This window comes from Ichthyophthirius multifiliis (genome assembly GCF_000220395.1).
Source record: "Ichthyophthirius multifiliis unplaced genomic scaffold scaff_1120509251075, whole genome shotgun sequence".
Taxonomy (NCBI): Eukaryota; Ciliophora; class Oligohymenophorea; order Hymenostomatida; genus Ichthyophthirius; species Ichthyophthirius multifiliis.
Window position 1 is genome coordinate 13,763 of NW_004086227.1, and position 16,866 is coordinate 30,628.

The 16,866-nt window shown below is 17.6% G+C and overlaps 3 protein-coding genes across 3 annotated transcripts, besides 32 other annotated features; 2 read left to right on the plus strand and 1 right to left on the minus strand. All coding sequences in view use genetic code 6, as the record gives it.

Annotated features, from left to right (window-relative positions):
- The first annotated feature begins 4,274 nt into the window (after positions 1–4,274).
- Positions 4,275–4,327: a microsatellite.
- Positions 4,275–4,349: a microsatellite.
- Positions 4,350–4,434: 85 nt separating this feature from the next.
- Positions 4,435–4,460: a microsatellite.
- Positions 4,461–4,559: 99 nt separating this feature from the next.
- Positions 4,560–4,665: a microsatellite.
- Positions 4,573–4,613: a microsatellite.
- An 80-nt stretch (positions 4,666–4,745) lies between the features above and the next one.
- Positions 4,746–5,376, plus strand: IMG5_138730 (RNA binding motif protein 19, putative; the record flags this gene model as incomplete). Its single annotated transcript, XM_004031735.1, has 2 exons — positions 4,746–4,887; positions 5,051–5,376. 2 exons carry the CDS (start codon positions 4,746–4,748, stop codon positions 5,374–5,376), a joined length of 468 nt encoding a protein of 155 aa, XP_004031783.1.
- Positions 4,926–5,002: a microsatellite.
- Positions 4,947–5,020: a microsatellite.
- Positions 5,232–5,289: a microsatellite.
- Positions 5,240–5,286: a microsatellite.
- A 44-nt stretch (positions 5,377–5,420) lies between the features above and the next one.
- Positions 5,421–5,475: a microsatellite.
- A 371-nt stretch (positions 5,476–5,846) lies between these two features.
- On the plus strand, positions 5,847–7,362 carry IMG5_138740 (rbd protein, putative; the record flags this gene model as incomplete). The annotated part of the gene is made up of 3 exons (XM_004031736.1): positions 5,847–5,996; positions 6,327–7,198; positions 7,245–7,362. The coding sequence occupies 3 exons, from the start codon at positions 5,847–5,849 to the stop codon at positions 7,360–7,362; spliced, it is 1,140 nt and encodes a 379-aa protein (XP_004031784.1).
- Positions 6,016–6,195: a microsatellite.
- Positions 6,057–6,195: a microsatellite.
- Positions 6,094–6,172: a microsatellite.
- Positions 6,111–6,154: a microsatellite.
- Positions 6,111–6,175: a microsatellite.
- Positions 6,119–6,193: a microsatellite.
- Positions 6,154–6,198: a microsatellite.
- Positions 6,163–6,255: a microsatellite.
- Positions 6,171–6,251: a microsatellite.
- Positions 6,268–6,321: a microsatellite.
- Positions 7,005–7,043: a microsatellite.
- Positions 7,005–7,060: a microsatellite.
- Positions 7,208–7,237: a microsatellite.
- Positions 7,363–7,486: 124 nt separating the features above from the next.
- Positions 7,487–7,531: a microsatellite.
- A 457-nt stretch (positions 7,532–7,988) lies between these two features.
- Positions 7,989–8,022: a microsatellite.
- A 795-nt stretch (positions 8,023–8,817) lies between these two features.
- Positions 8,818–8,870: a microsatellite.
- A 469-nt stretch (positions 8,871–9,339) lies between these two features.
- Positions 9,340–9,426: a microsatellite.
- Positions 9,344–9,392: a microsatellite.
- Positions 9,427–9,734: 308 nt separating the features above from the next.
- Positions 9,735–9,799: a microsatellite.
- A 2,963-nt stretch (positions 9,800–12,762) lies between these two features.
- On the minus strand, positions 12,763–13,184 carry IMG5_138750 (hypothetical protein; the record flags this gene model as incomplete). The annotated part of the gene is made up of 2 exons (XM_004031737.1): positions 12,763–12,780; positions 12,876–13,184. The coding sequence occupies 2 exons, from the start codon at positions 13,182–13,184 to the stop codon at positions 12,763–12,765; spliced, it is 327 nt and encodes a 108-aa protein (XP_004031785.1).
- A 3,012-nt stretch (positions 13,185–16,196) lies between these two features.
- Positions 16,197–16,246: a microsatellite.
- Positions 16,200–16,266: a microsatellite.
- A 541-nt stretch (positions 16,267–16,807) lies between these two features.
- Positions 16,808–16,863: a microsatellite.
- Positions 16,864–16,866: the final 3 nt, after the last annotated feature.

A 16,866-nucleotide genomic window follows, 5' to 3' on the forward strand; every position in this document is an offset into this window, starting at 1 on the left:
ATTAAGACTAATTGAAAAAAGGGTAAAATGGAAGAATAAGGTAAAACATAAACTTCATAATGTACTAGTGTAATTTGGCCAAAAGGTGAATATATATATTAAAATAAATACATAGTCAATTAACAATTAAAATCTACTTTTTGAATTTTTTACAAATAAAAATAAATTATTTTTTTTATTCACTTTTTTTTTGCTTAATTCTAGAAAAGTTAAACAAAAATCAATATAAATTCAGAAACTAAGGTATTTATTATAAATAATGTTTATAAGTATCTATATAATCCTAATTTACTTAAAAATTAATATCAATTGGATTCTTTACATCTTAATCTATATCAATAGGGTCTTTTGGATGATAATCAATATCTGATGGGCTTCTAAATTTTATATCAATATCGTCAGGTTCATTTTGATAATTTTAGTGTGTTTTAAAAGGCGACATTTATTAGTTATTTATTGTTATTATATAATCATTCGTATATATTGGTTTTTTCTGAATTTCTTGGTCACTTTTTTTATCTGAAGTTTCATATTTTTGGGTCTTTTATGAATTAGAAAATATGGATTCATATTTTTATGTGTCTTGCATTTTTTTAGGCGTTATTATAAAAGAAGTTTTATTTATATTCTATGTTTTTTTCTTTTTTTCTTTTATTATTTTTTCTATTTCTAATTTTTTGGATTATTAAATTTATTCTTATTATTATTTTTAGTTCATTTATTTTAAAAAATTATTTATTATTTTAATATTTTCATCTTTTTTTTTTAATCAATTCTTTTTATTTTTGTTTAAAAAAAAAAAAAATTGTTTTAATTAAATTTAATTATTTTTTACGTACATATTTTATTCAAGATAAATGGGAAAATCATCCCAAAATTTATTATAAATTATAATAGAATCGAAAACAAATTTTATATTTTTGTATATTTCATCATTTGTTTACCAAATAGAAAGTATCCCTTTATCACTAGTAATTGATAAATATTTAGAATCATAAGAAAATTATAAATTAGTACAATTAAATAAATTATTTACTACCCCTATCAGTTGACCAGTTCCTAATTCGTAAATAAGAACTTTCTTCACTTTTTGTTAATTTAAATTTTTAATATTTATTAGTTTAAGAAAAAAAAAAAAATTACATTAAACTTTTTATTTTTATGATATTAATTTATAATATTATTCATTATTTGTTAGTTTAAATTCATTTATTTCTTTATTTATATTTTCAGCATTTAAAAATGAATTAATTGTAAAATAAAGTCCACTTTTATCAACACATAAATCTTTTTTTTTTTTATTTATATATCTTATATATATGTTTTGTTAAAAAAATTTATAATTACTTTTACAAAATATAGGAACCTATATCCTTGCCCTTAATTATGCATGATTTAATGTATATATATATACTAAGCCAATTTTATCCAATATGATTAAATATTAAATAGAAGAATGTATTTCAAATCCACTAATAACTCCTTCTGTTTTAAAAATATTTTATGCTATAGAATTTGAAATTCCTAAGAAATAATTATCTTATATTTAATGCATTCTTATTTAGTTATGTTAATATGAACATAATATAGTAAAATTATTTATTTCAGGCGTATTAAGTTACCCATTAATACATTTAATGCCTTTTTTTATATAAGAAATAAATATAAATAATTTATTTTATTACCTTTATAAAATTTAGTTTATTTTATTTCTAAATTATCTTCTAATATTAATACTAATTTAAATTGTTTACATATTTCAAAAATAAGGCTTTTTGATGTATTTAGTATTATTCCTAAATATTTTCCTTTTAAACATAAAGCCATATTTTTTATTTTAAAACTGGAAATTTTAAATGAATTTATGTACTTTCCTGAATCTAAATCTAAAACAATAATATTTCCTGAATTATCGGAAATATATATATTTTATAAATAATTATTTATGCATATTTATTTCAGATTTACTTCTCTATTTTTTTTTTCCAGATTAAAAATATGAAAATATAATAAAAATTTACTTATTCAAAATTCTATTCATATTTAAAATTCTACAATTCCATCTATAATTTTCATAATCCCAAACTGAAAAATTCCCGTCATTTGAAGTTGTATAAAATCTATTTTAAATTATATCACCTTCTTTTTTTTTTTTTATTATTTTATGTATAAATAAATATACAGTTAAAAAAAAAAAAATTAAACCCAAATTAAACAATTTATTTTTTATGTATGAGCATTAATTTATTAAATAATTTCTTTTTTTTAAATGTCATAAATAATAGTCATTCCTTCTTCATAATTAATACATATAATTTTTCCAAAATCTTTTAAAAACAATAAATAAAAAATTAACTTAGCGGTTTTTTTTATTATTTTTCTTACTTAAAATTTATATTTATTTTACTGCTTGCCCCTTCAAATATTAATAAATACAATTATTTTAAAAAGAAACTTCTTAATCTTATTGATTCAAATTATTTAATGAAATGCTATCAACACTTTTCTAAAAATAAGGAATTTCATTTATTTTCCTTGAATCAGATAAATCATAAATACTTACAGTCCCTGACTAATCTCCAGCAAAAAGAATATAATTAAAAGTATTCAAAGTAGTAAAAATAAATTAATTATTAATATTTTGTAAATTATTTCCCTTATATATTAAAAATATTAATTTACGGAAAAAAAATACGTCTTAATCTATAATTTATATTTGACCTAAAGCAGTACAAACTAAAATCAAATTATTTTCTTTTACAATTTTAAACTCTTTTATTTATTCTATAAAATTAATTTTTCTTATTAATTGAACATATTTTTATTATAGTTTCCATATTTTTAAACAATTTTATTCAGAAATTACTATATGCAAATTATGTTATGCTTCAATTAATTAAACCTATTAAATATTTATATTTTTATATAAAAAATTCTAATAAACCTATTGTGATATTTAATACATTTCTATTTCTTTAATAAAAAATAAATTTAAATTGTTTTCTCTTTTAAAATCCCAAACAGACATTCTGTATCCTTATTAAAATTGATTTTCAACAATAATTATTTGTTAATATTTATCAGAAAAGCATATTTTTATTTAATTTTAATCGAATTTTTAATTTTCTGGTAAATAAAATTATTATACTCTTTTTAAAGACTTTATTTCGCTTATAAAAAAGCTTGCTTAAGGTCCTTTATCAACTGAAAAAATATATTATTCATTTAAATATATGTCTTATATCTTATTTATATAATTTTTTTTTTTTTATGGATTTTTTTATACTTCATTTTAATGACGATGCATTTATATTTTTTTATCATATAATAAATCCCATAAAAAAGCGCAACAACCTTAATTATTAAATTATTTTTTATTTGATTTAATTTATTTACCTGATTCATAAGCTATTAAAGGTAATTTAGGATGACCAATAATAATATTCGAATCTTAAAAATGAAATATATATATGATTATATTTAGAAATAAAAAAATATTTACTTGAAATATTATCAATAATATTAAAACAACTCATTTTTATTTTTTATAAAAATTAAAATATATTAAAAACAATTTTTTTTTAAAAAAAAATAATATTTATATGCAGTTATATTTATTTATTAAAAAAAAATAAAAAAGTTTTAAAATATCTGTTTCGAATCCATTTTTATTATCACAATTTCTCTATTAATATATAAAAATATTATTTTTAAAAGCTAAAAAATATAATCCTTTACTTTACTTAAATTATAGGAAATATTTTAACAATAAGTTTAAATAAAATTTAATATGCTATTTACTAGATAAATTCATAAAATTTTCTTGGAAAAAAAGGATTATTCTTGCTATTATTTTATTTAATTTAACTTCAAAATTATATCTTTTTATTTACTATATCTTATAAAATACTAATGTATATTAAATAGAAATTCATAATTTTAGAATTTATTTTATACTTTTTATACTTAAAAAAAATATATTAATATAAAATAATAATTTATTATATATATTTTGATTTTTAACAAAAAATTAAAAAAAAATTTAAATATATGAAGATATATCTGAAGGTTAATAAATAATAATTATATTAAAATAAGTATTAAAAAAATGATATATTTATAATAATAATCATAATATATTTTTAATTGAAAAAATTTTAAATAAAATAATATTTTATTTTTTTAATTAAAAAACTAATTTAAAAACAGAATTAAAATACAAAAGTAAAAAAAAAAATTAAAAAGTATATAATTATTAAATATATTAGTAAAAGTATATATATATATATATCAATATATATATATATATATCTATATATATAAATATTTTACTATTAATATTTAAATATATAAGTATATAATTTTATATATGATATTTAAAACATTTAATTTTTTAAATACTTTTTATGTCTTCTATAATTAAATTAAAATAAATTTTATATTATTTTTATATTATTTTTTTTACTATAAATAATTTTTATTTTTCAATGAATAATGGCATATTTTATTTTGTAGAAGAATATTTTATTTTATATATTAATACATTATCTAATACATTAAAATATTTTTTACATAATTATTTATAAAAATAATTATAATTTTTAAATAATAATAAATATTTTTTTTTTAATTATATACAAAATAACATATAATTTTATAATATAAAAAATTTATGAATAATAATTTTTATAGATAAAAATACTATAAATATAAAATTAAAAAATATTACATAATTTTTAAAAAACATGACAAGTCGTATAATTGTTAAAAATATACCAACTAATATTGATGAAAAAAAATTAAAAGAAATATTTTCGAAATAAGGAGTTGTTACAGATGTTAAAATATGTTTTAAAGGATAAAAACATAGAAGATTTTGCTTCATAGGTAAAAAAATAATATATAAAATTAGTAATATAATTTAAATATATATCTAATATATATTTTATTTATATATTTATATATATATATATATATATATATTTTATTTTTATATATATATTTATTTATTCATATATTTGTTTTTAGTAAATTAATTATTATTTTTTAGGTTATAAAAATTCATAAGATGCATAAAATGCTTTAATATATTTTAATAATACCTATCTTCAAATGAATAAATTATCTGTTTAATTTGCTAAAACTTTAGATGATCCTGATTTACCTAAAACATGGTCAAAATATACTAATGTATATTATATATAAAATTTTTAAAATTATATAAAATTTAGAAATAAATAAATAATTAAGATGAAAAATAAAAATAATTAGTCAAAAATAAAAATATAAAAAAATAAAATAATGATTAATAAGAAGAATTTGACCCATCTAAAATTTCTAAGGAATAAAAATTTTAAGAATATTTAAATTTAATGAAAACTGGTTCTAAAAGCAATATGAGTTGGTCTGATGTTATAATTAATAAAAAAAAAGTGAACAAACTAAAAGAAAAATAAGAAAATAAAGAACAAAAGTTAAATAATATTATTGATTAATAATTCAATTAATTAAAAGAAATACCAAATATAGAAAAAAAAAGGTAATAGAAAATGATAATAATTAAATAAATGAGTGTAGATTATATGTTTTGAACTTACCATATGATATTACAGAAGAAGAAGTAAAATAAGTATTCTAAAAATATGGAAAAATAGAAGAAATTAAAATGCCAAAAGGAGTCGGAGGTAAATTTAGAGGATTTGCGTTTATAAAATATAGCTTATAAGGTGAAGCAATGAGGGCTTTTGGAGAATTAGATAATAAAATATAATTTGGAAGAATTTTACATGTAAGGCCTTCTTTTGAAGAAAATAAAAAAGAAGAACCTAAAATTTAAAAACCTTAATATGAAATCGAATAGGAAAAATCTTCAATTTAAAAAAAAAAAAAAATTTGAACTTAAATAAAAACTAAAAGATGATTCTAATTGGAATACTCTTTTTTTAAATCCTAATTCAATTCTAGAAACTATTTCAAAACGTTATGATCTAAAAAAAGTAAACATAAAAATAAATTTAAAATATAAATAACATTAATATATATAAAAATATGAATTAATAAAAAAAGAAAATAAAAAAATTAGATAATATATACATAAATATAAAAACTTAAAAAATAAATATAAATTAATGATATAAAAATAGATATAAAAATAATAAATAAATATATAAATATATTAATATATAAATATATATATATTATATATTTTATATATTTTATAAAATATTTATATTTATATAAAATATATATATATATTAATATTTTTTTATATTTTTATAATTAATATTTTTAAATATAATTATTTATGATAATATATTTTATTTTAGAGTGATATACTTTCTCCTTAAGCATAGGGTAGTTTAGCAGTTAGAGTTGCTAACGCTGAAGCATAAGTAATTGCTGAAACAAAGGAATGGATGGAAAAGTAAGAAGGATTATGTTTAGATTTCTTAGATAATGATAGAAGGACTAATGAAAGATCTAAAAATATTATTTTAGTAAAAAATCTGCCTTTTAAAATTCAAGAAGATGGATTAAGTGAACTTTTTGAAAGATTTGGATTCGTAACAAGATTATTGATAAGCCCTAACAGGTCTATAGGTATTGTTTAGTTTGAAAGTGAAGAACATGCATAGAATGCATTTGAGAAATTATCTTATTTTTCATTAAAAAACTGTCCTTTATATTTAGAATGGGCTCCGATAGGATTATTAAAAACTGAAGAGGTTGAAAAACATTAAAAAATATAAGAAGAAATTGATGATGAGCTTGCGAGAGTTGTATATATAAAAAATTTGGACTTTTCGGTTTAGGAAACTGAGCTTAAAGAATTTTTTGAAAAATAAAATTTAGGAGAAATAAAAGCTGTGAAAATTATTAAAAAAAATAATAATAGCCAAGGTTATGGGTTTGTTGAATATAAGAATAGCTCAGCAGTTTAAGAATGTATAAAAAGACTATAAAATTCACTGTTTTAGGGAAGATGTCTACATTTAAGTGTATCAAAAGGAAAATAATAATAGGAAGATAATAAAGGAAAATAAAAAAAAGGAAAAAATAATAATATTCCTATTTCAAATAAAATTGTTATTAGAAATTTGGCTTTTGAAACTGATAAAAAAGAAGTTAGAGAATTAATAAAAGGATTTGGAGAAGTTAAGAGTGTTAGATTACCTAAAAAAATGAATGGTTAACATAGGTATATAATTTTTAATTATTTTATATTTTAATTTTTTATTTTGTAGAGGGTTTGCTTTTGTGGAATTTACTACTACTTAAGAAGCTAAAAATGCATTCACTGCATTGGAAAATACACATTTTTATGGGAGAAAACTTGTTATAGAATGGGCAAAGTTAGAATGAGATTTTTATTATTATTACTTTTTTTGGGAAGAAATATATTTTAATTTTTTTTATTATTTTTTGCAAATTTTAGTTAATTTATACATTTTTTATTTTGTTTTTATTCCTCTAAAAACTGGTTAATTTTTTTAAATTATTTTATATATTTTTTAACATAATTTATAAATTTAATTACTTATTTCTTATATATTAATAATTCTTTTTTATAAAAAATATATATAATATATATTTTTATTAATAATTAAAAAAAAAAAAACTTCTTTTATATCATTCAAAACATTTTCTTTTTGTAACTTTTCTAAAGTTATAAATGACTTAAATTGTTTTTTCAAAAGCATTTTCTAATTTAAGTTTTTTTTCTTATGAGTTTTTTAATTATTATTAAATCTTTTTTTTACATATAAATATATATATATATATACATATATATTACTTAAGATTCAATAGGTATAATTAAATTGCTATTAGATTTATTATTTTTGTGAGGTGATTTACTTATCCAAGTAATATTATTCTTTTGTGATTTTTTATTTAAAAAAGAACTAATTTAAGTATTTTATTTATTATTATTATTATAATTTTTTTAAATTTCTTAATTATATAAAGACAAAACTTTTTTTTTCTACAAAAAATAAAAAAAAAAAATCAATAAAAAAAAAAATACTTTAATAATTTATTTTTAAGAAAAATTTTTGATAAGTTCTTCTTTTAATTAATGATTTAATTTTGATTATTTTTCAAGAAAAATTTCACTTTATTAATTTTTAAGTAGGAAAGAATTTTCTTTTTTACTTGAAAATGACGTTTGAGAAAATTATTCAAAGTTCTGAATAATTTTCTTAACGCAAGAAAAAACTTAAGGCTTTTTAACTTTTAAATTTAATATTTTATCCAATCTTGATATTTTCATTGAGGCTGCTGTTTAATTTCTCTTTTTCAAATCACTATTTTAGTTAGATTAAGAAGAATTTCGACTTAATTAACGTTAAGTTTTTTTATTTTTTATTGTTTTTGGTATTTATTTTACATTATTTTATTTTGAAGTTGAATTTTCGAATATCTAAGTTATTCTTTTTTATTTTTAAGGAGATAATAGTTTATTTTTTTTATTATATATATTATAAAATTGTATTGATATATCTATAAATTCTTTTAATATAAGCATTTATTCTTCCAAAATTTAATTATTATGAATTAAAATTTCAGGAATTTATTTGTTAAGTTTTTCGCATTTAATTATTTAAAGTTAATTTTTTTTGTTTTAAAAAATATTCTATGTTCTATATTTAATTAAATAGCATTTAAGGATTTCGGAAATATTCCTATATATCTAACCATGTTTTGGATTCTATTTTTTAAACTTCTTCCGGTTTTAATGTTTCAGTTAAATATATTATACATTTGGATATATGCTATACAGTTTCTAATGGTTTTATCATTAATTTTATTGACTTTTATATATATATATATATATATATATATATATATATATATATATATATTTATATTCTCTTTTGTATTTTATTTTTAACAAAAATATACAGATAATGATTTTATTGTAATATTTTTTAATTTTTATTTTAGTTGTATTTTTATTTGGAATTCTTTTTATTTTTGTAAGAGCATTATTTACGAATTCTTTTCTGTTTTTTTTTCGATAAGTTAATTGTTTTTGGAAAAGTTTTCTTATTTTAAAATGCTTCTTCTATTTTTTTTAAATATTATTGAATAAACATATGTATGAATACTCATATTTATTGTTTATTCCTTTATATTAATCAATAATTTCTTATATTTATTCATTAAGAACGCCAACTTTATAAAAATGATTTAAATAAAAATAATATTTTTTTAAAACCTTAATTGATGTTTTCACAATTAAACTTATAAATTTTGTTATTCATTCTTTTTTTTTTAATTAATTTAAAAGTAGTTTATTTATTACAAACAGAAAAAAATAAAATATTTAATAACTTTTAATTATATTTATATTATTTTATGTATTTAGATTTATTTATATAATTATATTTGAATATATTAAATTTATACAATTATATATATATATACCGTTATATTTATAAACATATAATATAATTTATTATAAATATTTAAATTATAAATATACATTAATTAACATAAACTATTTTAAAAATAATATTTTTTTTTTTAAATAAGTATAAGTATAATAATTAAATAATAACTATAAAAGATATATTATTTTATGAAAATATAGTATTTAGTGTTAATATAAATTATTTTTTATTCCTATTATTTAAATTATATCATTTTATAAAGTAATTATTGATTAAAAGCATTTTTTATTACTAATTAAAATTCTTTTATATTAATTAATAATAATATTTAATTTTTTTGAAATAAATAAAAACATATAAAACGAAATTACATAAATAATAATAAAAAACGCAATATAAATAAACAAAAAAAAAGTAAATTAATTTTGCATTTTTGTACATTTATTAAAATAAAAAAAATCTCCCGTAAATAAATATATAATTCAAGTATAGGAAAGACTATTTATCTGCAATTTTTATTTCAAATAGCTTCTTAAGTATTAGTTTTCTCTTAACATTTATATAGGAATAAGTAATATAAATCCATTAACCCATTTTGAGTTATTTTTTAGTTTTTCGTAAATATAAGTCCAAATCAAAACCAAAAACAAGAAAATCAATAAATTATATGCAACCAAAACAATTAAAGAAAAAAGCAATTAATCATTAATTCCTTTATAAAATGCATTTATTTCATTATTTTTCCATTCTTAATTTATAAGATTCACATACTAATATAAAAATTGCATTTTGTACAAAAGCTTATCATTTAAAAGATCAAGAGCTGCTTATTTGCTTTATAAAGGTTTTTTAATATACATAAACTCTATATTATCAAGCCCATTAAGTATTTAGTTTTCAACATAAATGAAAAAATTGGAATAACCTTTTCTCAAAAGTCCTTAATCTTGGCATAAATCATCACTTATCTTGACTATTTTTTCACATAAATTTTAAGTTGTTAAAACATCCATGAAGCTCTTATAAGAGGAGTCTATTTCACCAAAATATCTGAAATTTTGATAAATTAATGATGTTATATTACTATCTAAGGTATTTTTTATTTAAAGGGCATTTTTTTAATAAAATTAAAAATTTTGTGATTATATAAAGTTTTATAGAGTATTTTTATAATAAACTACGCTTTTTAAATTATTATAAAAGACTTTTTATTATAATAAATGATAGTCTTTTAAATCTTTATTTTTTTCATAAAAAATAATAAATTTATGTCTTTTAAGATTATAAGTGAAGTAAAAAATACAAATAGTATAAACATTTGTAAAAAAAACTATAATTTATTTATTGTTACACCTTATTTTTTTTCGTAAAAATATTTTTTTTTTTTTCAATTTTTTTATTTTAAATAAGTTTATTATATTAAATTATATAAGTGATTATTTTTATATATTTTATTTAAAAAATACCTTTATAATTCCTTGAACGAGAAATAGATTTAGTATCATGATCTTTTTTTTATTTAATTATAAAATCTTACTAAAACTCCATAAATTTCTCAACTTCCTTAAGTAAGTTTTAAATATTAGATACAGAATGGAACAAATAAGTCATTTTTTTATACTAAGCAGCGTAATTGTCAACATCTCTAATGGATATTTTTGTAAAAAGAGCAAGCGAATCATGTATTTTAGTTTTGGATTGAAAAATAATGGGATAAATGATAACAAAAGCTATAAAAATAAGAACAAAAGATAAAATCCAAAGGGCTAAAAATTATTATAATTAATAGTCAAGTGTTTAATCCATTTTATTTTATGTATTTAAATAATTAAGCTCATTTTAGGCAATTTAATTATCTAAATTTCTATCAATAAAATATAGAAAATCATCGTTTTTAAAAAAGGGATAATCAAAAAACTATTTTTCATATTCTACTGTATTATTAATTGCATTCATATAAAGTCGAATAAACTTCTAATAATTAATATCAAGTAAAGTTTCTTATTTATTAATTAAAATATGGGCTTACATATGTTCAAATATATAATTTCCTTAGGCTTATCCTTCAACTTAACTTAAATCATTTAAAGTAAAATTAACAAAAATATCTTGTTTTTCTTTAATAAATTTTCTAATAAAATTCCACCACTCATCTTTTGCAAAAGAATTGTTTTCTTAATAAATCTTATTTTAAGTAAATTTCATATCTTAATAAGTATAATAGAATAAAGTTATATTTTCACTATAGGCAGTTATTCTATTTATTATATTTATTTAATCTTTTATATCGGAAAATTTCGAATTTACTAATATGTATTATGCCGATGTTATTATAATTATCGTTATACACATAGAAAATACTAAATAATTTGCTGTTATTAATATTTATGGAATCTTCATGTTTTATAAAGATATTCTTAATATTTTTAATGCATTTTATGCATTTAAAGATGATGTAGAACCTATTGATTAACCTATAGCTTTTTCTTCTTCTTTTATTTCTTTTCTTTCTAGATTTTCTAATAGATTACGCTTTTCCTTTTCTGATTATTAAGAAACTTCATTCTTTAATAATAATTTGAGCTCGTCTATGTTCGCTTCATCTTCTGAGGATGTTTCGTCAAAATTATTATTTTTATTATGATTGTTATGTTTATCTTTTTCTTTTATTGTTTTTAATTATTTATATAATTGACCTTTCTATAAACGGTCTTTTAAAATCATAAATCCTTTTGATTTTACTGATAGTCCTTATTTAGAATTCTTTTCTAATGAAGTTGTTTGTTTTAAATTTTTTTCTTCACCATTATTATTATTATTTTCTTTTGAGTCTTAAACTTTTATATTATTTAGTGTTCTCTTTTTATTTTATTTTTAATTTACAATAATTATAATAATAAAAAAAATTACTTTTTATTCTTCGTCAAAATCAAACATAAATCCACTTTCGTTTTATTTACTTTTTTCTTAAAAAAAAAAACTTTTAGGTTTATTTCCTAACATATTTTTTTTTATTAAAATATTTCTAAATTTTGCACAAGTGGGAAGTGTAGGAAGATCTTCTTCTTTTTCTTCTTCTTCTTCTTACGTTATACTTTTTTATTTGAACAAAAATTATTTATTTAAAGCTGAATTTCGAATTTTAGAGTTTTGTTTTTCTAATTAAGAAGAGTTCTATATTAAAGATTTCTACGTAAACAACTGACTTTATTATTATTCGAATTACCTGCTATTATTAGGAATTAATGTATTTTGTTAAAGTTATGATATTTATTTAACTAAAAATTTATTTTCTTCATTATTATTAGTTATTTCTTTCGATTTTATTTACTTACTTAGGGCTTTTCGAAGTGCAGTTTCTCTTTCCTCAACTACCACTATAGAACTATTTCTTTAATTATAAGATGATGTTTTGCGCAATCTGGCAGCTTTTATATATTTATTGGAAGGCTTAAACAAAGAAACAATCGTTTTTTTTACTGCATTATCAATATCTTCATTTTTATCACCACCTTCTGATCCATTTTAATATTATTGTTATGAATAATCCTTATTTTACTTTTTATTAGGTAAAAATTTATTAGTATTGGTGATATATTATTTTTAAAACATATTCAAAATTCCCTTTAATTTAGGTTTTTGGGGAGCTGCTACATTTGAAATTTTGAAATTATCATCTTTCGGAACTTCTTCATCTAAGACATTTTTTACTTTTTTTTTTTTGAAATCATCGTGAACTTTCTTCATTTCAGAAATAAATCCCTTTATATCACCTTGTCGCTTTTTCATTTTTTCCATATATTCATAATCCAACTTTTTTATTTCGAAATAAACAATTTTAATTGCCTTTACAATAGATTTTCCATTTCCATTAAAAAAAGGGAATTCTTAAACTATTCCTTTAATTTTTACTATGCTTTGTAGTTTTTTCCAGTTTATTTTTTTTAATCCATTTTATAAATAGTTTAAATAATCGCTTTTAAATTAAACAAGTTATTTTTAGTCTTTTATTAAACGATCTTTTTATCCGTCATTTTCATCTTTAAAATATTTACGAAAAATCTTTTTTTTTCTTTCGAGATGTTCCTTCATTACTTCTGCAAAATCAATTGGAATGAAAATAAAAAACTTCACTTCTTTCGCATTGCTAGAAGAATCAGCTCCGATTACCTTCAAACCATTCAGACTAACTTATTCACGCGGCTTTTCAAATAAATAATCAAAATCAATGAAATAATCTTTATATGTCTGCATTAATTTAGGTGCTATAAGTTAAATATTAAGTCTATTTTTTAATAATTCCTATGGATTTATTTTCATAAAACTAGCCACTTTTTTCCCTATACCGCAAATTTCCCCATCAAAATCACTAACAATATAATCTTAATCATTTAATTTATTAATTAACCCCATAATTTAAAAATCATCTACACTAGGAATTACTTTTGAAAAAATATTACACGAAAAGCAAAAACCCTTATTATCTAAAGCCCAAGTATGCATAATATTATTAATAGTAACTTCTTATCCTGTATTATAGAAATTTTGTAAAATTTTATTATGAAAAGATGCAAAAACTCTCGGCATAAATTCATTTATGCTTCTTCCAATTAAATTATGGGCATTTATAGCCAAAATCCTTTCACTATTTTAAGATGCCCATATAATATTATACATTGACTCGTATTTAGATGAAAGGGAAACTACACAAGCATTCTCATCATATATATTGTATTTTTTTATAAGAAAATCTAAATCCTAGTTTATTGAATTTCCGACCTCCATACAGCTTTTCATTTAGATACTTTTTTAAACTTGAGAGTATAAAAGTTCATCATAAATTATATAATTCGCGTATATATCCATATATATTTTTAAATCACTGGATGTATTATTTAACTTTATTAATTTTTCAAATATATCGTTTGTCTCTTTTATTTTTAGGAAATTATTATTACATATATTTAATAATTTAGATAAATCAGGTATTTGATCTTGTAGACTTTCCCACATATCCCCAAATAGCTTAGCCACAGACTGAATAGAATCTTTAATTTCTTTCATACCTTTATCAAATTCCCTTACATTTTCAATTTGAAGAGTTTACGGGACTATATTTTTCATGTTTTTGGCCAAAATAAATTTATGCATTTTTATCTAAAGTCTATATAAACAAAAATCAATTGAAAAACCCAAATTATCGTCATATTATTTCTTAAATTGACTTATTGAAGCTTAAATAGGTGTATAAAGTCTCAAACTTTCGAATACATAAAAAATCTTATCTAAATATAATAATTTTGAGTTCTTGAATTTCCTTTATCCTTCCTAAATCATTTTTTATATAAAATGTTTCACAAAAACATCATCTCTATGAAATTATAATTTCTAGTCACCACAAACCAGCTTTTTAGGATCATATAAGTAGTTTCTTCTCCTACAGGGACATGTGGCTGTTTCTGTGCATTTATCATAATGAATTTTTAATAAAGAAGCTAACAAAAGTTCCGATTTTTTAATATGAAGACTTTATGATAATGTATTATAGGTCCTTATTTTTAAATCCAAAAGCACTTCTGAAGATATATCGTCAAGTTCTCGAATCATTATTACTTTTGCTTGATAGTTTCTGATATTTAGAAATAATTTTATGAAAAAACACAGTCCTAACCCTACTAGTATTAATATATTTTATTTAAATAATGGTATATCAACTACTAATAATGCAAAGTATATTATATTTACCCAAAAATAAGCAGCAACAAATATACCATGGGCTTTAGAAACATTTTTAGAATGATAAGAAAAAGATGATAGAGTATCGTATAAATAAATAAACCCAATCACCAAATGGATAAGAATGTATTCGATATACAATGTTTTATCATTTAAATCTAGAATTACATAAGCTAAAATAAAAAAGATCTTAAAAAGGAAAAACACTATTTATATCCCTGAAGGGTTTCTAGAAAGATTATCTTCTATTCGAAAAGTAAAATTAAAGAAAAGATACACATATAAAATTTCCAATATAGTCATTATTATAAAAGCAATACAAGAAATTACAATTATTATTAAATGTTCATCTTTTTTTATTTTATTTTGTAAAAAAAATATATTTTTATTTTTACTTCCATAACATTCTACACTGATTTTACAAAAAAAATTTGAAAATATTAATCCATATATAGGTATAAATCCTAATTTATCAATACAATCATATATTAATCCCCAAATGTTTTTTAAATCTCGAATAAATATTTCATCTTGGTTCTAGGAATGATATATGTAATATAAACCCCATATCAAAAATGCTAAAATACATATAACTAAAGCTAAAATTCCATAATTAAATACTAATGAACTTTATTACATTATAGTTGGAAATATTAATATATATTCAGTAATTTGAAGCATAGAACCTATCATTGATTACTTTTTTATAATTTATAAATCTATTAGATTTTTTTTTTACGTCTAAATCTTTATTAAATTTGTTTGTTGTTAATGCTATGTGCTAAATAAATTAAACTGCTACTATAAATATTGAAATATTTTCTGATAAAGATTTATATTCTAATATTTCGTTATATGTAAAAAATATAGCCTGCTTTAGTTTTTAGAAAAAATGCTTTTGATTTTATTTTAGACTTATCATATATGTTTTTGGATTTTGGTTTTTTTTAAAAATATATATTTAAATATTTATTATAATTTTTTAAAAAATAATAAAAATACATTTATTTATAATTATTTTTTTAATTTAATATGTATTAATAATTGTTTATATTTATTACAAAGTAAATATATTATAATAAAGAATAAATATTATATAAAATAAAATTAAATATCTAAATAATATAATAAAAATTAGTATATAAAGAATTAAACTAAATAAAATATTTTATTTATTAAATATATGGATAGCTTTTCTTACAAACAAATGAATAAACTATAATTAAATAAATTCATTTTAAAATTATAGCAATTATTTTTTTTAACTAAAAAATATATATGAGCTGATTTATTTTCTTCATCTTTAAATAAAAAAACATTAAAAATTTCATAATATCAGAACTTGCTGTTTTAATAATCAAAACATATAGTTAAAATTGACATATTTAATTTGAATTCTTAATAATTATATAAAAAATTAATAAAAAAAAAAATATATTGAAATTTAAAAATATATTTGTAGAAGAAATCTAAAATAATGTAATTTTGAAAATAAAACTTTCAAAAATCTGAAAATTTTAAAAATATATTTAAAAAAAATAGTATTCAAATTTAATTGAAAAGATTTTCTATAGAATTAATGGATTTTTATATATATAATTATAATTATTTTATATATTAATAAAAAAAATTATTTTAAATAATTAATGATTTTAAAAAACAAGCTAGAAATTAAAATATGTATATATATATATATATATATATATATATATATATATATATATATATATATTAT